General features: G+C 46.1%; 1 protein-coding gene across 1 annotated transcript in view; it reads right to left on the minus strand.

The window, feature by feature from the left end:
- The window catches only part of SEC63 (SEC63 homolog, protein translocation regulator), a 69,546-nt gene extending 45,398 nt beyond the window's left edge, over window positions 1-24,148 (minus strand). The window contains exon 1 of the mRNA XM_040983854.1: window positions 23,751-24,148. Within this exon, the coding sequence (XP_040839788.1) occupies window positions 23,751-23,874 (124 nt within the window). The 5' untranslated portion in view covers window positions 23,875-24,148. The remainder of the gene's footprint in view (window positions 1-23,750) is intronic.
- Between the last annotated feature and the right edge of the window lie 222 nt (window positions 24,149-24,370).

The raw sequence follows: 24,370 nt of genomic DNA on the forward strand, positions 1-24,370 counted from the left end.
TTTAGAGAGTAAGGCTACTTTGGATGTTTTGGCTCCACCTCTTCTATCCATTCTAGCTCCCTGCTGATGCATACCCCTGGAGGCAGCAGGTGCTAAGTCAGAGCTGGGTTCCTAGAACCCCCAGGGAGATCCAGGTTTTAGGTTCCTGGTTCTTGACTTTGGACTGGCCTGGCGTTGGCTGTTGTGTGCATTTGGAGAGTGAACCAGCAAATATGATGTCTCTTTTCTCTTTCAAATAAATAAAAATTTAATTTTAAATTATCTTATTGCCATTAGAAAGGTAGATTTACAGAAAGAAGATACGGAGTGAGACCATCCAGGCCTGCTGAGGTCTTGGCCACATCTTCAAGTAGGCAGCACCAGCACTGCCCACCCATTTCCTAATTAATTAAGAGACCACCAATGGGGAACATCTCACCTGTAGGTTCCCCGCCCAACAAGGAGGGGTCAAGGAAGGCTTAAAACCCCAAGATCCTTCCTCAAACCTTTGGTGTCTCTCTCTCCCTCCTCTTTCGAGAGGCACCCTATCTCCCGGCTTCCTTTCCGGAGGTGCTTCCCTTCTTTCCCTTCCCTGTTCCCCTGGTCCCTTCGCAAATAAACTTTTCTGTTTGCAACAGATTCCCGGCTTTTTATTTCTATACTAAGCTGAGGAAAGAACCCACCGGGCATCTCTGGTAACACGGAGAAAGATCTTCCATCTAACTGATTCACCCCCCAAATGGCCACAATGCCAGAGCTGAAGCCAGACGCCTCCTTCCAGTCTCTCCCATGCAAGTGCAAGCTCCTAAGGCTTTGGTCCATCTTGCACTGCCCTCCTGGGCAATAAGCAGAGAGCTGGATTGAAAACAAAACAGCCAGGACATGAACTGGTACCCTTACAGGATGCCAGCACTACAAGGGAGAGGATTAGCCAGTTATGCTTTTGCACCAACCCCTTAAATTATCTTAACTGAAACAAAAAATTCTGTCAATATGGAACATAGGGTAAAACAGTTTTATCCTACTTCAAGCATATTTTGTCTAAACATGGGGGTTCCAGATTAGCTCATTCAATTTACAGGAAATATATATTGCAGAACCTAATCAGCAAAGGAGTACTCAATGTTAAATCAACAAAATCAAAATGTGAAGAAAAGTGTGACGTAATCTTTCAGTAACAATATTTTAAACCTTTGAGGATTACAAAAACCACCGACTATTGAAGCCACTCAAGTAACACCCTCAGAACACTGTTCTCTACTTCCATGCCTCTGGGGCGTCGTCATAGGACGTTTCCCCACCCCCGGTGCTGATGAGGTTTGACAGCAAGGAGCAAGCAGCCATCTCCCCTTCCTCTCCTGTGGACACAAAGGAAAAAAAGAGTGACCCATGTGTCCCACCCACCTTCCTCCCATCCGACCCTCTCCACCCTCATCAGAGACTCACATGGGCACTGCATCCCTTTCAACTATAAGCAATATTAAAGGTAAAAATTAAACACACTGAGAGATTTTATAGTACTTTGTATATAAGTTAGCAAAATTAAGAAGCCAAACGACAAACATCATTTATTTCACTGACATTTTACTTATTTGCAAGGAAAACACAAAGAAAAAACTTTGCATGCATTTCAAAATTACGTTAATTCCATTTTCCATGAACTTTTTGAATACCTTCATATTATCTCACTGTGGTAACACTGACTCACTCTTTTAGACAATTTATTTGCTTCACTAATGCTCTCCTTCTCTGCTATAAGGACTTCATCAAAGGCAAGTTCAATGACATGGCCTACAGTTCAGGGACAAAGGAAAAAGAAGACAGGATAAGCTGCAAGAATAAAAAGAAGTAAAAACAAAATGATCATCTCTTGCGCATCCTCCTAAAAAGAACTCTTCAGAAAGAAGAACCACTACGTATCTGAATGATTACGGATAAGAAGAGTGGGGAAATCGGCTTAATTATTTACTTTAAAAGTCTAAAACAAATACAAAACTCAATTAATGCTTGTTTGGCATTCTTAATCACCTGAAGTAAAAGTTAATTAATAAACATATTACCTAATTATCCCTGGAGATATATCTCACAATCACAAACTCTGGCTGTCACTGTAAACTATCTTTATAAAGGTTACTTCAAGTGCCTGGCGCAGTGGCTAAGGTCCTCGCCTTGCACGCCCAGGATCCCATATGGGCGCCGGTTCTATCCCCGCAGCCCCGCTTCCCTTCCAGCTCCCTGCCTGTGGCCTGGGAAAGCAGTCAAGGACGGCTCAAAGCTTTGGGACCCTGCACCCGCGTGGGAGACCCGGAAGAGGCTCCTGGCTTCGGATCGGCATAGCATCGGCCGTTGGGCTCACTTGGGGAGTGAATCATCGGATGGAAGATCTTCCTCTCTGTCTCTCCTCTCTTCCCAATAAATATTGCCTTTCCAATTAAAAAAAAAAAAGTTACTTCAAAATACAGTTAGTGGTTATATTACAAAGAACAAAAAATATACACCTACAAGATGATGAAAATACCCAAAGCTGCATAATGTTACATTTAACAGCTTAAAGGGAAATTTCCAGTGATAGTTTCACATGCAGAATCCCCAAGAGCTGTATTCCAGGACTGGCACCGTAATGTCAGAAAGTTGAGCCACCAATTTTAATCCCTGCATTCCCTATCATAAGTGCAAGTTTGAGGCCTGGCTGTTCCACTCTCATCCAGAATTCCTGCTAATGAGCCTGGGAATCTTGGAGCCCTACCAGCCATGAGAGAAAGTCAGATGCAGTCCCTGGCTCTTGGCATCAATCGGGCCCAGTTCTGGCCATTTAAGGAGTGAAGCAGCCGATGAACAGATCGTGCCCTCCCTCCCTCTAGGAATGATCTTTCAAGCCCAGCATGGTAGCCTAGTGGCTAAATCCTTGGATGTCATATGGTTGCCAGTTTATGCCCCAATTGTTCCACTTCCCATCCGCTTCCCATCCTGCCTTGCAACCTGCAAGTAGTGGAGTGTGACTCAAAGTCTGGGGATCCTGTATCCACATGGGAGACCCAGAAGAAACTCCTGGCTCCTGGCTTCAGATCAGCTCAGCTCCAGCTGTTGTGGCCATTTGGGGAGTGAACCAGCTAATAAAAGATCTTCCTCTCTGCCTCTCTCCATAAATCTGCCTCTCCAATAATAATAAATAAATCTTTAAAAAATAAATTCTTTAGGGCCCGGCACCGTGGCGCAGTGGCTAAGGTCCTCGCCTTGCACGCCCAGGATCCCATATGGGCGCCGGTTCTATCCCCGCAGCCCCGCTTCCCTTCCAGCTCCCTGCCTGTGGCCTGGGAAAGCAGTCGAGGACGGCCCAAAGCTTTGGGACCCTGCACCCGCGTGGGAGACCCGGAAGAGGCTCCTGGCTTCGGATTGGCATAGCATTGGCCACTGCGCTCACTTGGGGAGTGAATCATCGGATGGAAGATCTTCCTCTCTGTCTCTCCTCTCTGTGTATCTGCCTTTCCAATAAAAAAAATAATAAAAATAAATCTTAAAAAAAAATAAAATAAATTCTTTAAAGAAAAGTACATATTCCAAACAAAGGCAAATAAATTCTGAAAAACAGTTCAAAAATAGCTCTGGTGGTGCAGGCATCAAGCTATAATCCACAGGGCCAGTAGCTTATATGGGTGCCAGCTCAAAGCTGAGATCCTCCACTTCTGATCCAGTTCCCTACTAATGCACCTGGGAAGTCAGCAGAAGATGGCCAAAGTACTTGGATGGAGTTCCAGGCTCCTAATGTGAGCCTGGCTCAGCTCCAGTCACAACAGCCATTCTGAAAATGAACCAGCAGTTGGAAGATATCGCTGTCTTGTTCTGCCTTTCAAATAAATAAGTCTTTAAAAAAAAAAATCTTTCATGATTATCAAAGATACCGAGGTTGAATACATGAGGAATTTGAAAATAACTGTTTACTAAAGTATGAGTAAAACTGACATAAGTACAGCTATATTTGTTAGTAATTTCAAATATGCAACTAAATTTCTAAGTTAAAATTTTATGACTATTTCTCAAAGCTAGCCAAAAAATGGCTTCTTTTCATTGAAAAGCAGAACAGTAGTAAATGAAATATTGTCACTTCCCTGCTTTAACAGCTTCCTGCTGCACCTAGAATGAAACCCAGGTTTCTTACCTGACTTGGAGACGTGACTTGGGCCTAGCCCGTTTTTACCTCACCTGTCACACCCTGCCACTCCATCTGCTCTGTTCCTAGAACATGCCAAACTCTTTCTTGCCCTAAAGGCTTCTGTGCACCAACTGTCTCTCTAGCCTGAAATAGGCTTTTTCCACCCAAATCAGGACTTTAAATTGCTGGTACTGTCACTCAGCTTTCAACTTGAAGTCACCATCTCAGAAAAACCTTGAAAGAACACTTTATTGAAAGAACCCCGCAAAGCATTCATCACTACGCCAAACTTGCGATTTGGTGTGCCAACTGCCCTCCTCCCTCCCCTTACCTCTTCAGTGGCACCTAGGCCCCTTGCTTCTCCCAGAGCAATGCCCAGATGGGCTGGGGACTTGGGCTGGGGGCCAGGGGAGCAAAGCAAGCCTGCAAACCACTCATTAACATGCTTGAGTCCTAACTGGGCAGGACTGGCAGCCCAGGCCAGCACATCAGAGGACTGGTTCTAGGATCCCAAGTGGGAGCACAGGGCTCCACCCTACCAGAAGACTGGGCTGAGAACCCGTGTGCTCCCAGGTGCAGGGACTGTGACTTGCACAGGGAAAAGGATAAGGGATATAATGTGGGAGGGAAGATCACTGAGGGAGTATGTTGCAGGTGAGGAATGACTTCCGAGGGACTTCTACCAAGGTCACTATACCTGCAGGGAAGCGAAGTGGCTGAGATGCAGCGGTTTGAAGGAGGGAAGCTAGAGGACTTTTCAGAATCAGACCTACGTACCCACCCACATAGGAGACCTGAGCTGGGCTACTTAGCAACAACCTCTGTTGACCACTGTCAACCACCACTCACTGGCGCACACTAAAGCTAAGGCGGAGGGCCTACCTGGCAGGGATACATCACAGTAGCGAACAGTAAAACTTAGGCAGGGCCATGACACCTACCAGCACATGAGAGAATCAGGTCTGGGGACAGATTCTGTGGGGGATATGTGGGCTCAGCCCTCTGAAATTGCAATATTGGTTGGTTTCTTCAAGAGCTAGGGTAAGTGATGGGCTGAGCTAGGCAGGACCATGGAATCCCCCGACATTTTGGGGTACTAGACTGGGAACAACCCAGGCTGGTCCAGGATATAGCACCAATAGGTGCGTACAGGAATAGGGTGTGGGATAGGCCAAGCTACAGCATCTGTCAGTTCACACAAAGGCCAAGATGAGAGGGGGACCAGAGGGGTGGGCAGCAGGGAGCAGTATGTACTAGGTAAGGGCCTAGCACCCACCAGTACATGTGAGATCTGGGTCTGGCAGTGGGCCTGGTGGGAGAAACTTAGGAAACTCCCCTGGTGGGCCATAGTTCCCACTAGTGAGCACGATTCAGGGATGGGTATTGGTCAGGCTGGACCAGGCAGCCTGGTGGCTGTTGGCAAGTGTGTAGGTTGGTTGGGGATGGGAGTGAGGGGGATTGGGCAGGGCAAGGCCAACTTTAGCACACTAGCATGTGCATGAGCCAGAATGTGGTGTGCACCATGCTGGGCTTGAGCTAGACTATCACACCTCCCAGTTCGCATAAAAGCTAGAAATGAGGTAGACCAAGCAGAGCTAGGCACCAGTGAGAGTTGTGTGGGAGCAGGCCAGGCCAGGCCAGGCTGCAGCATCTGACAGCAATGGCCAAGAGGGGAATGGGCTACGTCAAGCTGGGTCAGAGCAACTACCAGCATGAGCAAGATCTGCAGCTGGGAGTAAGCCTGGTAGGAAATTAAGGAAGCACCTGGCTGAGTTGTAGTCCCAACTGGTGAGCGCAAGAGCCAAAATGGGGGCTGTGAACTGAGGTGGACATGACTGCAGTATCCCTTGGTGTGGGTGTAGACTGAGTCAGGGGTGTGCCAGACTAGGCTAGGCTCCAGCACCCACTGAGCTTGCAAGAGCCAGGGTAGGTGTAGGACAAGCTGGCCTAGGTCTCAGCACTCGTTGAACCACATAACAACTGGGTCTGGGGTGAGCCAGGCGGGTCTGGGCTGTAGTACCCAACAGTAAGAGCAGGAAGAGGAATTGGCCACTTGGGCAAGGTCACTGTACCTGCCAGGACAGGAGACTGGGCCAAGAACCCAACATTTCATGCGAAATCTGCCACTGGGAGGTGACCTGATAGAGGAGCTTGGGGAATCTCCTCTGTCTAAGGTGAGCACAAGAATGAAGATTGGGAGCAGCCCAGACTGAGCTAGGTTATAGTACCCAACTGCAAACATGTGGGTCAGGTCTGGGAGCAGGCTAGGCTGGGTTGGGCTGTAACACCAGCCAGTTCACATTAGGGCTAGGACTGGGGAGTAGGACTGGACTAGGCTGCAGCACCCACCAGCATAAGCTGGAACTGGGAGAAGGTTGGGTTAGGCTAAAGCACCCACTGGCAAATGCCAGACTGGGCCGCAGCACCCACCAACACATGTGAGACCTGGAGCATGGGAGGAAGGGGCGGGAGAGCCTGGTAGGAAGGCAACAATGACTCCCCTTCTGGGCCACTGCTCTTGCTGGTGAGTGTGAATACTGGAACTGGGGGCAGACCAGGCCAGGGGCAGGGCTACAACACCCGCCGGCCTGCATGTGAGCTGCCTTAGGGGGAAAGCCCGGCTGGTATAAATTACTATATCCACTGGTACATGCATGAGCCTGAGTAAATGCAGACTAATCAGTCTGCCACAGCATCAACTGGCAAGTGCTAGGAATGAGAGGCAAGTCCTGTCAAGCTAGAATGCAGAACCACCAGGAAAGTGCAAGATCCAGGAGTCGGAGTGGGCCCAGTAGGGAAACAATAGGCACTCCTCTGATGGGCTGCAACTCCCACTGGTGAGCATGAAAACCAGGACTGGAGGATAGTGGGGTCAGTTAAGCTGAGCTAGGATACAGCACCCACTGATGTATACAAAAGCCGAATGGAACGCGGGATGGACTGGACTACTCTGCTGCACATACCGGCATGCCCAGGAATCAGGGTTGGAGACGGGCTTGGTGAAGGCTAGTGTGCTGGGGTCCGTGCAGTAGGTATGGATGACACGAAGGTGTGAAGAGAACAGCTCCCTGCTTGGCAGGGCCTGGGGAGCTTCCAGCTGTTTGGCAGGGCCCGGCGATTTCTCTCTGACCACCTTGACGCAGTCTCACCCCCTGTTTGCATGGACACTCAAGTATCCCACTAAGAATTCTGTAATCTATTGAGGCATTGTTTGCCCCTGTGAGATGGCTTTGGCAACTACTGTGAGCTTAAGAGTTAATGTTATTGATAATGTCTTAGTGAGTGGGCCTTTAACTGCGCACAGGAGTACAATTAAACCTATGCCATTTCTGGACACCTTATTGTGTGCCTACCCATTGCCCTGAAATCGGGCCCAGACATATAGCATGCCTTCTGGGAAATGGCTTAACAAGAATTTTACAAACTGATGGAAGTGCTGGGAGTAAGAGCTGAAACTGCTATGGCAAAAATATAGTTGCTGTGACCTTAAAGGTTAACCTGTCCTTGCAACTCTTTAGAGCATAGAAAATGTAGCTGCTTTAGCCACTTTCATAATCTTTTAACTAGAGGAAATATAGGATGATTCTATTAACATCACAGAGATATACTTTTGATTATTGTTTGATTGCTTATGAGGCTATAGAGCCTACAGTCGTAGGGGGATTTAATGTTTGAAACTTTTTGTCTTAGATCCTTATATTTTTTCTCTTTTGATGTATTTCTCCCACTATGTGATAGATAAAGTTGTGAAAATAAAATGTAGTAAGAATGTTTTACTAATTAGTAGGTAACCATCTGTGCCTTGGCCTTGGAGTTCTGGCTGTCACCTGGTGGTCACTTCTGAAGAATGAATAACGGCTTGCTTTAAAGAAACTGATTATAGTAACTTACAGAATTATCTTTAAGAGCACCTGGTTGACCATGAAGTAAAAATTAATTGAACATCTGTGCATGCTGTCTTAGTTCTAAAGTAAAAGATAAAAAATCAAACGTTTGTGCAGAAGTTTGTGATGTGTCTAAGAAAATAAAAAGAACAGCTTCTTCTTGAGCATGCTATGCTGAATGCTGGATGCTGAATGCTGAAAGCTGAAAGCAAGCAAGCAAGAAGCAAGCAGGCAGAAAAAACGCAACAAGTGTCTGTGTCTTTCTTTATCGCCGACTCCACGCACCCTTCCCGAGCTCCGAACTCAGCTGGAGCTGGACTCCGGCACTAGTGGGGTCACCCTTCTGGGCTGCAATTCCTGCTGGTATGCATGAGGGCCAAGTGCGTGTTGTGCAGGGTTGAGCCAGACTGTAGCATTAATTAATTTGCATAGGAGATGGGGCTGGGGACAGAACTGACCCAGTGACTCCAACCACGTCTGCGTACGTAAGTGATGTGGATGACAGAGTGACCTGGACCCTGTACTGGCTAGCACACACAGAAGTCAGGGGTGGGGTCACCTAAAAGCAAGTTTCTTTGGAGAGTTCCCAACTAAGCCACTAGACTCAGAACTCTAACCATGGGGAGAATTGCAAGATCTGTGGTCCTACCAAGAAGTGCATGAGTCAAAATTGGACTTCCTCAGTTGAAAATGGAGCAGTGGACAGCATGCCAAGATGCACATGGGGGACATGATAGCCAGTTCATTGAGGCCTAGAGATGACATCCAACACCATGGAGAGCAGATCAAATTGGACAATTTTCCCAGCCAAGCACTAATAGCAAATATCTGGGTGAGAGGAGAGTCCAGGGTGGACTATGTCAGTCAATGGACCTTGGAGTATTTGCTCATCTTCTGATCAATTAAATCAACATTATTTCAGACATGAGCAAAACCCTCAGAGCATACTCCACAGTGGGGATTCCAGAACGACATTAGGTGGGCCGTCCATCCCCGGGTTCAGTTGCAGTTAGGATGCTGGGTGTGGCTTTTCCCCTTTTCTCCCCAGTTCCCTCTGATACAGGAAGGAAAAAAAAAATTGGAAAAAAATTTCTCATCCACTTTTCCCTATCCTTTAACTCTTCCCACCCTAATCAATGGTCCATATGGGCATGTATCCTTCTCAGCTATGTAAATATTATCAAAAAATAGGGGTCCAATGTGCTATCCTAGTGGCTTAAGTCTTCATCTTCCATATGCCAGAATCCCATATGGGTCCCAGTTCATATCCTGGCAGCTCTACTTCCCATCCAGCTCCCTGCTTGCCGCCTGCAAAAGCAGTTGAGGACGGCCCAAAGCCTTAGTACCCTGCACCCACATGGGAGACCCAGAAAAAGCTCCTGGCTCCTGGTTTCGGATTAGCTCAGCTTCAGCCATTGTGGTCACTTGGGAATGAATCATCGGATGGAAGATCTTCCTCTCTGTCTCTTCTCTCTGTATATCTGACTTTGCAACAAAAATAATTTTAAAAATAAATTATCTTTTTTTAAAATCTTCCTTTCAAATAAAAATAGATCTTTTTTAAAAAAAAAAGGTTGAACTCATAAAATCTAAATATAAGTTAAAACCGTAGATCAAAAATCTTTCATATAGACTCCATTATCCAAACAGATATAAATATTTATCTAATGTATTATCCACAGCAGTTGTTTTTATTTCTTTTTCATTTCAGAATCTGGATATAATTCATGGATTTGTCTAATCCTAGTGTTGCCACAGCCCACTCACATATGAAAATAAAACTATATTTATATTGCATTCAACTTTGTATCATCTGTTGTACCTAGCACAATCAAACAAACTGACTGCTCAGTCAATAACAACTGTATTTAACAACACAAGAGCATACTCGATTTCTTCATCCAATGACACAAACACAATTCCAAGAAACAGCTTGTTAGGAGAATGAACAACAGACCAGGCCTTTCAAGTATGCAAAGGTGGGGTTGCTATTATGGCACAGAAAGTTAAGCAAAACTTGACATCAACATCCCATATAAACATTGCATTGGTTCACGTCCTGGCTGCTCCATTTCCACATTTCCAATCTAGCTCCCTGCTAATGTAACTGACATGGCGGCAGAGGATGACAAAGATGGAGTACAAAACTCCATACTTTGCCCTGGCTTGACCCAGCTCTCTCCGGCTTTATGGCAATCTGGGAAGTGAACCAGAGAATGAAAAATCAGTTTCTCTCTCTCTCTCTCTCTCTCTCCTCCCCCAATTCTGTTTTTCAAATAAACAAATCTGAAACAAAAAAAAATGAATGGTAAATGGTATAACAGCATTTCTCATCAATAAAGCCTGGTAATATTTTAAACAGGAAATCCAAGAAAATGAATGTATTGGTAATGACCTTTATTGTGTATGAAAAAAAGTGTGACTAAAGGAATAAACACCTAAGAAAATGAAAATAAGACTAGCTTTTTTTTTTTAAGGTTCTGCTAAGATCAAGAAACTATGCAACATAATCTTTATTTTTTTTTTAAAGATTTATTTATTGGAAAGGCGGATATACAGAGAGGAGGAGAGACAGAGAGGAAGATCTTCTGTCTGATGATTCACTCCCCAAGTGACCACAATGGTCAGTGCTTGCGCCAATCCAAAGCCAGGATCCAGGAACTTCTTCCGGGTCTCCCACACGGGTGCAGGGTCCCAAAGATTTGGGTCATCCTTGACTGCTTTCCCAGGCCACAAGCAGGGAGCTGGATGAGAACTGGAGCTGCTGGGATTAGAACCAGTGCCTATATGGGATCCTGGGAGCCACTCAAAGCGAGGACTTAAACCACTAGGCCACGCCACTGGGCCCACAACATAATCTTTAAATGGAGGCAAGTTTACATAATGCAATTACTAATCCAAGCTTGTCACCATACCTATACAGTCTAAATGCAGTACTGTAATTCTTTCTGACACCAAGTTCCCAGCTGGTTTTTGATGCCCTTCTCTTTCAAGCTAGAAAAAGAGGGAATGGATTTTACTTTTTAAGAAAATTCAAACTTTTCTTAGATTTCTAATATCCCTTCAAGATTTAAAGGCCATGAGCCCTAAATGTAAACAGATTAAAAACAAAAAATAATTCCTTTGAACACAAAGCTTATACCACTTTTTTCAAGTATCCTTTTTTTCTTTTTGTGACTCATATTACACATTTTTTAAATGTTTATTTATTTGAGGGGCTGGCACCATGGCTCAACTTCAAGTGCTGGCAACCCTTACAGGCACCAGTTTATGTCCCAGCTGCTTTACTTCCCATCCAGCTCCCTGCTTATATCCTTGGAAAGCAGCAGAGGACAGCCCAAGGCCTTGAGACCCTGAACCCTCATAACAGACCCAGAAGTTCTTGGCCCCTGGTTTTGGATCAGCTCAGACATGGCCTACATTTAAACACAGTAACCAAAAAAAGTAAATGCTGGAAAAGGGGGGGAATCTAATTTCCAGGATTACCACAGTTTGTCCAGTTTTCAACAACAGTAAAGCCATAAGGCATACAAAGAAACAGTTAACTATAACGCAAAGGGAAAAATATATCCACAGAAATAAAATCTGGGGCCAGAGTCGGCAGGGTAGCTGATCATGCTGCTGTCTCTATGCCATATTTAGGTGCCAATTCTTGTCCTGGTGTTCCATTTCCAATACAGCTTCCTGCTAATGGCCTGGAAAAGCAGGGGAGGGGTGGCCCTGTCATCCATGTAGGAAATCCAAGGAAAGTCCTGACTCTTGGCTTCCTGCCTGACCCAGCCCTTGCCACTACAGCCATCTATGGCATGAACTGACAAAAGAGCTATGATTTTCAAAATACATTAATTTATCTTTTAAAACACACACACAACATTTAACCAAAAAAGTCGTGTAAAGAACTAAAGGAAGTCAAGAAAAATGTCAAGATAATTACATATGAGCAAAATGGAAATTTCAATAGTCACAAAACCTAAAAAGAAACCAGAAGGAAATTCTGGGACTAAAAGCACAATAACTAACATGAAAACTTTGTGACCAGCACTGTGGTATAGCACCTAAAGCCCTCAGCTGCCTTCTCACATCCTATGTTGGTGCTGGTTCCAGCCAAAGCTGATCCGCTTCCAGTGCGGCTGCCTGCTAAATAGGTCTAGGAAAGCAGTAAAAGGTGGACCAAGTTTTCAGGTCTCTGCACCCACATGCAAGACCCAGAAGAAGCTCCTGGCTATGGTCTGGCACAGTCCCAGCTGTTGAGGCCATTTTGAGGGTGGAGGATGAAACAGTGGATGAAAGAGCTCTTTCTTTGTCTCTTCTCTCTGTCTTCTGGATTAAAAACAAATAAGTCTTTTAAAAAAAAAACCTCAGAAGATCCTGAAGGTTAGGAAACTGCCTACGTGTTACAATGCTGGGAGAAAAGCAGTCAACAGCTGGTGGGTACTCTAGGTTAATGCCAAATCTGTATTAACTACATCTATGTGCCCACATAGTTGTCTATTCATTTTTCTTTCTTTTTTCACCTAAGATAAATAGGGAAGGCAGGGAATGCCAGGCTGGACACGTCATGTCCCACCATGTGTTGGCTGGGAGGGCGCTGCAGCTTGCCCAGGGAAGGGGGACTGAAGATAAGTTGGATAGGGGCTGCTGAGGGCATGGTTTCACAGGGTAGGAATGACTTCTAGGGTCTTCAATATATCAGGCCACTGTGCTGAAAGGTAAGCGAGGGAACTGAGATGGGGTGGTTTGGAAGAGGGAAAGCTAGAAAGTATGCCTGAGTCAAGCCAAGGCACTCATTCACCTACGTGGTTAGGTCTGGGCTGAGCTAACAAGCTTCACCCACAGCCCATTACCCACACAAAAGCTAGAGTGAAGACCTGGCTGCAACAGGCCATAGTACCTGCCCACAATTGTCAGGGCAGGGGGTGGGCCATGTAGGGCTGAACACAGAACCCACCAGAACACAAGAGAACCAGATCTGGGGGAAGATTCTGCAGGGGATTTGTGGGCTCACCTCCAGAGGACTACAGAATCTGCCAGTTTGCACACAGGTTGGAGATAATGATGGACCAAGCCAGGCTAAACCACAGAATACACCGACACTCATGGCAGCCTAAAGCTGGAAGAAGGCAGGCTAAGCTAGGTTGCAGTACCCAACAGCACAAAGGCCAAAACTGAGGGCAGACCATGCTAAGAAGGGCTGAGGCACCTGCCAGCACAAGGGAGCAGGTCTGACAGAAGAACTTGGAGAACTGTAATGCTAGGCCACAGCTCCTGCTGGGAAGTACAAGAGCTGAGCCTGGAGCAGGGTAGGCCAAGCCAAACAAGCACACAGCACTTGTCAGCATGCTTGTGGACTGGGTCTGGGTATAGGCCAGGCTGGCACAGGCCACAGCATCTGCTGGTACTGACAAGAGCAAGGACAAGGTGTGGGCTACACCTGGTTGGGCTAGGCTGCAACAACCCACAGGCAAGAGTTGAGCATGGGCAGGCCACGCCAGGCTGGGCTGAAGCGCCTGCTGGTACTCACAAAACCTGGGGCTGGGAAATGGGTCTGGTAGGTGAACTTTGAGGACTCCCCTGCGAGGCTCAACTCCCACTTGTAAGCCCAAGGGCCAAGGCTAGGGGAAGACCAGGCTGGGTGAGGCTGCATTACTCATAGGTACACAGGTAGGCTGGGTCTAGGAGTGGACCAAACTAGGTCAAGGCCCACCACCCACTGACACATGCAAGTGCCAGAATGTGTACAGGCTGGCTGACCCAGGCCACAGTATCTGCTATGAAGAGTTAGGAATGGGTGCAAGGCATCTCAGATTAGACTGCAGGACCCCATGGCAAATGAAAGATCCAGGACTGGAAGTGGGTCTGGTAGGGGAACTGTGGACACATTCTTGATAGGCTACAGCTCCCACTGTTAGGCACAAGAGGCATGGCTGTGGGCAGGCCAGGCTGGACAAAGCAGCAGCATCCATTGCATTTGTGTGAACCAGGTCTGGGGGCAGGTGTGTGAGCTAAACCATAGCACACGATGGTACACACAAAAACAGGCTGGGAGCAGGCCTGGCAGGTGTTATCGGGGTCATCCCAACTAGGTTTGTGTGACGACGGGGCCTTTGGTGCACTGGGCTGCAGCGCACATTGGGGCTAAGGGCAGAACTGACCTGGTAGCTACATCCATCAGTATGTGTGTTGGCTGGTGCAGGTGATGGACTGAACCTGATCCCACACTGGCTGGAGCATGAGAGTCAAGTCTGAAGTCACCCCAGGTAAGGTTTCTCAGGGGGCTTCCCCCAACTAGATCACTGGACTCAAACCCTGGCCACAGGAAAAAAATCACAAAACACATAGCCTAACGTTGGAGTGTATGTATCAGAACTGGACCCCCTCAGTTGCTGTTACTTGTGCTACGGAAAGCACATCCACATGCACACAGGGGACATGACAGCCAACTCATCTAGGCAGGCAGAGGACACAAAGGGTCTTTTCAGAGATGGAAAGCAAAACAGGCTGAACAACTCTCCTGGCCACGCTTTGCAGCAAGTGTCTGGGTCTGTGGATACACTAAGGTAGACCTGGTCAACCAACAGACCTTGGAAAGATTTTCTCAACCCTGCAGCAACAAAGCTGACAACCTCAGAACTATCAAAACCACTCAAGTAACACTCCTGGAACATTGTTCCCCACACTGGGGTCTCTAAGGTGTCATCAAATGACTGTTCACCATTCCTGGGTGCTGATACAGTTTGACAGCAAAGCGTAGCCCCCTATCCTTCCCTCCTCAGAAACACAAGAGAACAGAAAAAAAATTTTGTTCCACCTACCTTCTTCCACACCTAGACCCTCCCCTCATAATCAACACTCCCTATTCTAACTGGAGGCCTGCATAAGCATGTGATCCTCTCAAGTATATAAACAATATTAAAGATAAATTTTGGGCCCAGTGCAATAGTGTAGCAGTTAAAGTCCTCACCTTGAGTGCTCCAGGATCCCATATGGGCACTGGTTCTAATACCAGCGGCCCCGCTTCCCATCCAGCTTTGAGACCCTGCAACCATGTGGGAGACCTGGAAGAAGCTCCTGGCTTCGGATTAGCTCAGCTCCAGTCATTGCGGCTGCTTGGGGAGTGAACCCTTCCTCCTCTCTGTATATCTATCTTTCCAATTAAAAAAAAAATACCTAGTTACATAAGCTTTAAAAAAGCTATTAAGGGCCCAGCGGCGTGGCCTAGAGGCTAAAGTCCTCGTCTTGAACACACTGGGATCCCATATGGGCACTGGTTCTAATCCTGGAAGCTCCACTTCCCATCCAGCTCCCTGCTTGTGGCCTGGGAAAGTAGTCGAGGATGACCCAAAGCCTTGGGACCCTGCACCGGTGTGGGAGACAGAGTTCCTACTCCTGACTCCGTGGCTCTTGTGGCCATTTGGGGAAAGAACCAACAGGTGATCATCTTTTTGTCTTTCCCTCTCTCACTCTGCCTTTCAAACAAATCTTTGTAAAAAACAATGAAATGAAGATAGGATAAGCAAAGTAGCTGAGTATGAGGAACAAGCTAACGAAAATGAACAAAACCTAGGAGACATTTTCAAGCAGACCAGTAAACACATTACAGCCATTCCAGACAAGAAAGAAATACGCAGAGTAGGGTAAGACCAGCCAGGGTGGGTGGGGGCAGCCTAGGAGGAGGCTGAGAAGGGCGGCTGAGAAGGTCACACAGCCTGGACCAGCAGTGATGCACCAATGCCAAAGGGAGCCTAAGACACTTTGGAACGCACATTCTTTTTTACCCCACCCCCCACCTCTACAGCCCCCTGATAAAAACAACCCCTCACGTCCCCTGGGTGCGACTTCCCTGGCCCGCTGTCTGTACAAGAGCAGTGAACCTCAATCGGGAACACTCCCAATAAAGCTTGTTCTAAGCTGAACTCTATTCTGTTTGGATTTCCAGTTCTGAACATGAACTCCAACTTTACAATTAGTTGACAAAATAATGGGTGAAAATCTGATGAAAGTCATGAATATAAACATCCAGGAGGCTTAACAAACTATAATCAAGCTCTGTAAAGACAAAGATAAGGACAATCTTAAAAGCATCAAGGAGTAACCTGTCACACACAGGATCTTCAAACTGATTATGATTAGTTTCTCATCAAAGCCTTCAAAAGCCAACGGACAGTGAATCAATATAGTCAAAGTACTACAAGAAAAAAAATTGTCAGCCAAGATTCCCACTTCTGTCAAATGTGAGAAACTAAGGCATTTTCAGAGAAAAGCTGAGGTAGCTCATTATAGCCAGTACTGCATAAGGGGAGATACCCAAGGAATCCTGCCAGGAAAGAGGAAGGGCAGCAGAAGGTAGCTTGAAGACATACATGGGCAAACAAAGATCTCAAAGCAGGTAAATACATAATCTGCAAAAGCCAGTGTTATTATAACAATAGTTTGTACCTTCACTTTGTTTTTACATGATTTATACGCCAAAAAAGGTGCTAGTCTGAAAGCTAATATCATTGCCATTTTGATTTGTAATTGTCACTTCAATTTGTATTTTATGAGACTAACATATTTTTAAAAATCATCGGAGTATTAAAATATATAACTTTATACCATCAACTGAAAGGGGTGGGGAAAGAGCTATAAAACAGCGGAATACATGTCACTGAAATTAAACTGGTATAAATTCAAATCAGAGTGTTACAATGATAGAATTTTAGTGTAATCCCAGTGGTAAACACAAAGAAACTATCTGGGACCAACGTGATTGCTCAGCGGCCAAGTCCTCACCTTGCACACACTGGGATCCCATATGGATGCCCATTCCTGTCCTGACTGCTCCACTTCCCATCCAGCTCCCTGCTTATGACCTGGGAAAGCAGTAGAGGACAGTCCAAAGCCTTGGGGCCCTGCACCCACGTAGACCTGGAAGTAGCTCCTGGTTCCTGATCAGCTCAGCTTTGACTGTTGTGGCCACTTGGGGAGTGAACCAGAGGATGGAAGATCTTTCCTGTCTTCTGTAAATATGCCTTCCCAATGAAAACAAATCTTTAAAAAAAATAAAGAGAGAGAAAGAGAAAAAGAAAGAAAGAGAGAAAGAAAAGAAAAGAAAGAAAGAAGAAGAAAAGAAAAGAAGAGAAGATATCTATAGAACACACACAAGAGGAAATAAGATATTTGAACATTTCACTACAGGGTGGGTTTTTGGCACAGGCTTTTTTAAGTTGCCACTTGCAACACAAATATCCCATATCAAACTGCCTGGTTCAAGTCCTTGGTTCCCCTACTTCCTACCAATGTGCATCTTCGGAGTTAACAGATGATGTCTTAAGTACTTGGGTCCCTGCCACTCCACAAAGCACCTGTATGGAACTGTGGGCTCCGGCTTCTGCCTGGCCCAGCATGGCTAAGATAGGTATTTGTGGAATGAACCAACAGGTGGAAAACATCTCCATTTCTGTGTCTCTCTCTTCCAAATAAATTAAAAATAAACATTTCACTACAAAAAAAAGAGACACTACAAAACATTAGTAACACAGGAATTGAAAAAAAAAAAGTTGTAAGGCATATGAAAACAAAGGACAAAATGACCCAAATCCTGCCTTATTCATTATTTTAAACACAAACGGATTAAATTAAAATGGTAGAATGGATGGATTACATGATCCAACAAAATGCTATCTACAAACGACTCACTTCAGATTCAGACACAGAACAACTAGGTAGTCAAAGAGCAGGCAACAGTCATTCAGTGCAGGCAGTAAGCAAGAGAGCAAGGAGGCTGGGTATCAGACCAGAAGTAGTTAAGACTTACTATATTTAAGAAAACAAATACAAGTGACTTCTCTGACCACAACAGATGACATTACAGATCAGCAACAAAGGGACCAGTATTGTAGCACTACAAATCAAGCCACTACCTGTGACTCCAGTCCCAAGTAAGTGATGGAGTCCAGGCTGCTCCACATCTGATCCAGCTCCCTGGCAATACACCTAAAAAAGCAGCCGAGGATGGCCCTTGCCATCCACATGGGAGACCCAGATGGCATTCCAGGCTCCCAGCTTTGGTCTGTGCTAGCCTTGACTGTTGGAACCATTTGGGAAGTGAATCAGTACATGGCAAGACTTTGTTCTCATTGTCTCACTCTCTCCTATAACTCTGCGAAAATTCTCAAAGAATGGGACACACAAAATCAGTGCTAAGAGAGAAACTCACAGCTACAAGCACTTTCACTAATTTCATCCCCACAGGAATAAAAAGGAGATGTACACACCAAAATGATAATTGTCTTTTGTTGATTTGGATGATGGCATTACAAACATTTTTCCTCTGTGCTTTTATGTACTGAATAAACAAAAATTAGGCAAAAAGGTACACTCAAAAAATCTGATCCATCAAGTCCTGCGTCCAATTCCGAATCAGCTTCCTGCTAACGTGTACCTTGGAAGGCAGCCCATGACATTCCTGTGCTCCTGTGGGAGACCTGAATGCAGCTTGAGGCTCCTGACTCAGGCAGGGCCCAGCCAAGGGTACTGTTGGTTGCCGAATGAACCAAAGAATCAAAGACAAGACGCGTCTCTCTCTTATTCTGCCTTTCAAATACTCAGGAGGGAAAAAAAAAAAAAAAAAAAACTGCATCTAGCACAAAGACAACACTCTATAGATATTTGTAAACAAAGAAGTTTCTATAGTGCCTGAGTTTTGTCTATTTGCTTCTAAAAATCACTCTTGAAGAGAACCAGATAGATTATTTATTATTACCCTTAGAAAACAAGGCTGAGAGTTCAGTGATAACTAAGCAGGAACTAATGTGAGACTTAAAAACCAAAATTTCCAGACCAGCCCTCTGATGCAGTACACTTCAAACTACAGTGTCAGTGTCCCATACGGGCACCACTCAAGACCCAGCTGCTCTACTTCCATTCCAGCTCTCTACAAATGTGCCTGGGAAAGCAGCAGAAGACAGCCCAAGCACTTGGGACTCTGCACCCATGTTGTAGACCCAGAAGACACCCTGGGTTTGGAGCAACCCAGCTCCAGATGTTGCAGCCATTTGGGGGGTGAGGTTCAAAGATCCTCTCTCCGTAAATCTACCTTTCCAATAAAAACAAGTAAATCTTAAAAAAAAAACACTCTCCCTTTTCAAATTATGGGTTTTCCTACTAAACTACTAAGCACCAACAGTGGTCTCATAGTCACACTCCCAAGTAACAGTTCACGCAGGTACTATTTGAGGGGGAGTAAGTAAGCAATAACAAATAAAAGTATTTTTTTTAAGTTCTATTATTCTTTCAATGAAAAACAAGCATGTTTTAGTACCAAATCAAACTATTCCACAAAGACCAAGCAACCAGCAAAAAATAGGAAACAACAGCATCTCCACCTAGGTGCCAGACACTGCTCCTTTAATCCTCAGTTCGTTTCAATCCTCACTTTCTGATGAAACAGATTACTGTTTCTACAGAAGAGTACAATGAAATGCACCACTTACCTAAAACCATAGTTGGTTACTATTTTTATCAGAGCAAAGCTTCAAAACCAGGCAGTTTTGAAGAAATAAAATAGAAGAGGTAATGTCAAGCTTTGGAAAAGTAAGATGCAGCCCCAAGAGTAAGATCAAGAAGAAACAAAACAAAAACCAGGAACATGCAAAGTTTTATTTTCTCTCAATTCAAAAGATCTACGCTTCTTAACCTACAGAAGAATGAAAGCATTTTGATTATTTGAAATTCTATGAACAATTACAAGCAATCAGTTATTTTCTCTTAACAAATATACTAACATGAACCTGGCACAAACAGTAAGAAAATCATGTTTAAAATTACTCCTCCATTACAAACCAAAGAAGTAGTAAACAGAATTAAGTACTTACACTAAGAGACTGAAATTACATATAAACATTAAGAATACTCATAAATAGTACTGAACAGACAAGCATTAACATTGTCAGGAGGGAACAAACTGTCACAGTACCTAATTATAAGCAACACCAAAGTCAGGTGGTAGCTAAGGTAATTAGATAAAATTGTTTCAAAATTTAAGGATACTCAGACTACCTAAGGCTCCAATCACAGCACAATGTTTAAATGATAGATAATTTCGGCGTATTGGCTACAAACCCATATTAATAATCTATTATTGTTAGTTTCCAACTATCAGAACTTTACAACATGGGGCCTGGTGCAATGGCCTAGTGACTAAATCCTTGCCTCGCAAATACCAGGATCCCACTGGGGCACTGACTGGTTCATGTCCCAGCTACTCCACTTCCCATCCAGCTCCCTGCTTGAGGCCTGAGAAAGCAATGGAGGAAGGCCCAAAGCGTTGGTACCCTGCACCCACATAGGAGACCCAGAAGAAGCTCCTAGCTCCTACCATTAGATTGGCTCACTTCAGGCCGTTGTGGCCACCTGAACCAGCAGATGTTAGAGCTTTCTTGCTGTATCTCCTCCTCTCTGTAAATCTGCCTTTCAAAAAAAAAAAAAAAAGAACTTTACAGTGCTATTTTATAATAAGCACTATTTAGCTTTCTAAAATAAAAAAAATCTAAAACACTAGTTTTCTAGATTTTAAGCAAAAAGCACATACCAAAACAAATATACTATCTTCCAAATGACAACTCCAGCAAAAGATTAATCTAAGGAAATCTAACTATAATCACCACTTTTCAAAAACACTACAATTTAGAATCATATAGGGACCTTTCAAAATTCAAATACGCTGCAGCACTGCAGACCAATTAACGCAGAATAACTGAAGATGGCAGAAGCGCTTTTAAAAGCTCCCCAAGTTGTGCTAATATGGAGACACAGTTGGGAGCCACTGTTCTTGAGAAATCTAAATCCCCCCCCATGTTATTATTTCTTCAGTTTTTGTCCTCAACTGTCTAGAAAAGTATTTTGTGATTTTATTCAGCCAATTATAAGTACCGTAGTCCAGCAAATCAAACAAAATCAAGGCAAAAAGATTCTATTAATAACATTTTTGGTAACAGCATAAGTTCAGTTCACACGTCAACCCTATAATCAATAACCTAGCTCTATTTTTCAAATCCTAATTTTTACAATCTATGAAAAGGCATTGGTGCTTCTAATACAAACTGCGAACTGGGAAACTCAAAGCCCCTAACGTCATTTTAACAAAACCTTCAAGAGTACTTAAACTCCAAGGCTGTAGAACTTGACTGTGGCAGAGCAAATCTGTTCATATTTTCATGCAGAAAGTATCCCCGAAAAATCAAGACTGTCAGAACTTTGAAACTCATGCTTATATTTCTAATCTGGCTATTGAAGAGCTTCACAGGAAAACCAGATAATCTTTAAAAGCAATTACTAAAATATGCAAAAACATGTTGTTACTCAGGTCCACGGTTGATCCGCAGAGCCCATGAGCGAAGACATGCTTCAGACTGTCTGTGGATTTCACAAGGAAGGCAGTGTTTAGACCCTGCCACGCCCCAGAGGCCCTCACAGACCAAGAGCCAGATAGATACCTAAACACAAAACAGGGCTTTTTAAAGTAAGATGAATAAAGATTAAATTGCCCCATCAGTAAAGGCAGCAAATTATTATTATGCAAACATCTGAAAAAAAACTCTTTCCGAAGCTTTGGGTGAAGTTGTAATTCAACATTTCTCCTTGATGTTTAAACTACTGTTACTAGGCTTTATTTAGGGTGGGGAGCAGCCACTCCGAAGACATCCTTTTAACTCCACTGTAATTCTAAAGAAACAAGGTATTTCAGTAAACCCATGGTAAAAGTCTGAGTGGTGCCCAACAATTTGCACCATGATCCGTGTCCACTTTAACAGGGAAATTTGAGGCAAGACCAAACAAATCCATCAGCACGTGCACACATTTCCTAAGGCAAGTCTGAAGGAGGAACAGATGTCGGGAATGGGCCAATCAGCACCTAGAGTTCTCTGGGCTTTCTACGCAGCCGGGAAGGGGTGGGGGGGTAGAGCTTTGATTCACCACACAGAAAACGTCCTTATCTTCCCCCCACCCCAACCTCCAGCTGTCCCACGGGGATAACCACAGTGACAGGACCTCATTACATTTTTAATAAGATTTAGCAAAGTAACATCTGAAGTTGTGACTTACAAGTGCTCAATTCCTTCCACCCAAACTACCACCATTTGTCTAAAGCCCCTTATAAATGGAAGGGGCTTAATTTGTGTCATTGTTGGGCAAATTTCATACTGCACAAGTACCATGAAAATTGAGTCAAATATCAGACGTTCAGTTGGTGATTACCAATCTCTGAAATCGGCAGCTGCCAAAACCACATTCTAACAAAACCCACCTATCTTCCTGGTAGCCTTCTGTCTTCCACACAACCAACCCCACGCACAAATGGGAGACAAACGACCTTTCTCATTTGAAATACCAAGAGACTGACTTGGGTTCTACAGATGAGAGAAACCAATACATTACTTAAAACTAATCCCTTGCACACAGACACTGCCAGAGAGCCCACACAACTTAAATGCACCCAGGAAAAGACAGCAGTCCAAAATCCACGTGTGAACAACTACCCACTCAACGAGAAAACGCTAACTGGGACTGGGGCGGACTCTTGCACTGACCGCGTGTTTAAACTTGGTCAAGAAGGCTCAAAAAAGATGAGTCCTTTGTGGCTCTTGTTTCTAAACGCAATGTTTGGATTGCATCATGTGTAACTTCAGATTTGTGCAGGGCTTTAAATCAGTCTTAAAGTGTAACAAGTTCTGAGTTGATCCCCAAAGGACAGGACAACTAAGTAAACCGGACAACCTAGCGAATTCCACCACACCCAATTCAAGAGCCTTAAGCTAGCATATGTGATGTCAAACAGAAAGCAAACGTTAACATTAAAACCCCACTGGTCACTGTGGACGCGACCATCCATCCACCAGGCGGGGAGACCCCTGCAAGTTCCAGCCAACTTGAAAAACATCTCATCCGCGACCACAAATGAAACTTAAACAGCGCTCCAGCACAAACATGACGTTTTAAGAACACCTCCAACAGTCTGTGTTCTAACCCGACGTGGCTTCACGCGAAGGGATGCAGAACTAAAAGCAAACGGAGCCGCCGCTTCACAACTACCCATCAGATCAATTACAGGAGGCTTAATCCTCCACCTTGCACTTTCCCCGTCATAAACAGGAAACTCCAAAGATAGACGCCTTTTTTTTTTTTTTTGGCTAGGAGGAATAAAGACATCGCTTTCAAACTCACCCCCCCAACCCCCTCCACCGTGTCAGTGAAGAAAATGAAAAAGTCACGGGGGAAGTAACGGGGTGGGAGGCTGGTGAGCCGGGCAGGAGCGTCTCGAACATGCCACCCAGCTCGGAGGGCGCCTCGAACCCTCGGCACCGCGGGCTGCAGCAGGGCACCGGGGGCTCGGGGTGCGGGGCTCCGGGGGACTCGGGGTGCGGGGCTCCGGGGGACTCGGGGTGCGGGGCTCCGGGGGGCTCGGGGGGCTGCCGGCCCCAGCGGCCCCCGCCTGCGCCAACTCTTCTGTGACCTCCCCCATCATCCCACCCTGCCGTCTCCGCTAAAAACCCAAGAACAAGCCAAGAGAGCTCGTCGCCAGCAGCGGCGGGAAGACAAAAGAGGCAGGAGCAAGCGGCCAGGGGCGTCCAGAACAATGGGGGACTGAGGGGCGGAGGACCATGAGGCTCGGCGGGGCACCGGGCGGACCGGCCGCACGGCCCCGGCCAGCCGGACGCGGCGGGGCCTGCCCCGGTCCGCGCGGCCCCGGCACTCACCGGCATTCTGGTCCCGGGGCCAGAGGTAGTAGGTGGCCGGGATCACGATGAGCCCCACGAAGGAGGTGAGGAAGTAGAAGAAGGTGTTCCCGCTGTCATCGTACTGGAACTGCTGGCCCGCCATGGCACCACCCCCTCCTCCTCGCTCCCGTCACCACCACCGCCGCCGCCGCCACGACCCCGCGCGTCGGCGCTCCGGCTCCCGGCGCCCCGGCCCCGTGTGGCGTAGCTCGGACGCCGCCACCGCCGCCGCCGCCGCCGCCGCCTCCTCGCTCCCCGCCCCCACGCTCCCCTCCCCGACACGCCGTCGCCGCGGCTGTGCCGACGCCAGGTCTCGCGAGAGGAGCTTAGTTCCCGCCCCGCTCTGCTGGCCCCTCCTCCGGGCCTGTCACCCCGACGCTCACTAAGGGAGACGTGGCGCGAGCAGCGGCGGAACTCGGCGAGCTCCTCCCCTGGCCCCGCCCCCGACCCCTCTAGGCCCGCCCTCTGCCCCGCCCGTGTCCTCTGACGCCCCGCCCCTTTACTGCGTTTCCTTTCCCGGCGCCCCGCGCGGGATTCCGGGTTCCTACCTGTGGGGTCAGGGCGAAGGCTCGTTGGCAAAGCCAGCGGAAACGGGGGGC

Source organism: Ochotona curzoniae, unplaced genomic scaffold, assembly GCF_017591425.1.
Source record: "Ochotona curzoniae isolate NIBS_2020 unplaced genomic scaffold, NIBS_Ocur_1.0 contig_3819, whole genome shotgun sequence".
In the NCBI taxonomy this organism is placed as follows: Eukaryota; Metazoa; Chordata; class Mammalia; order Lagomorpha; family Ochotonidae; genus Ochotona; species Ochotona curzoniae.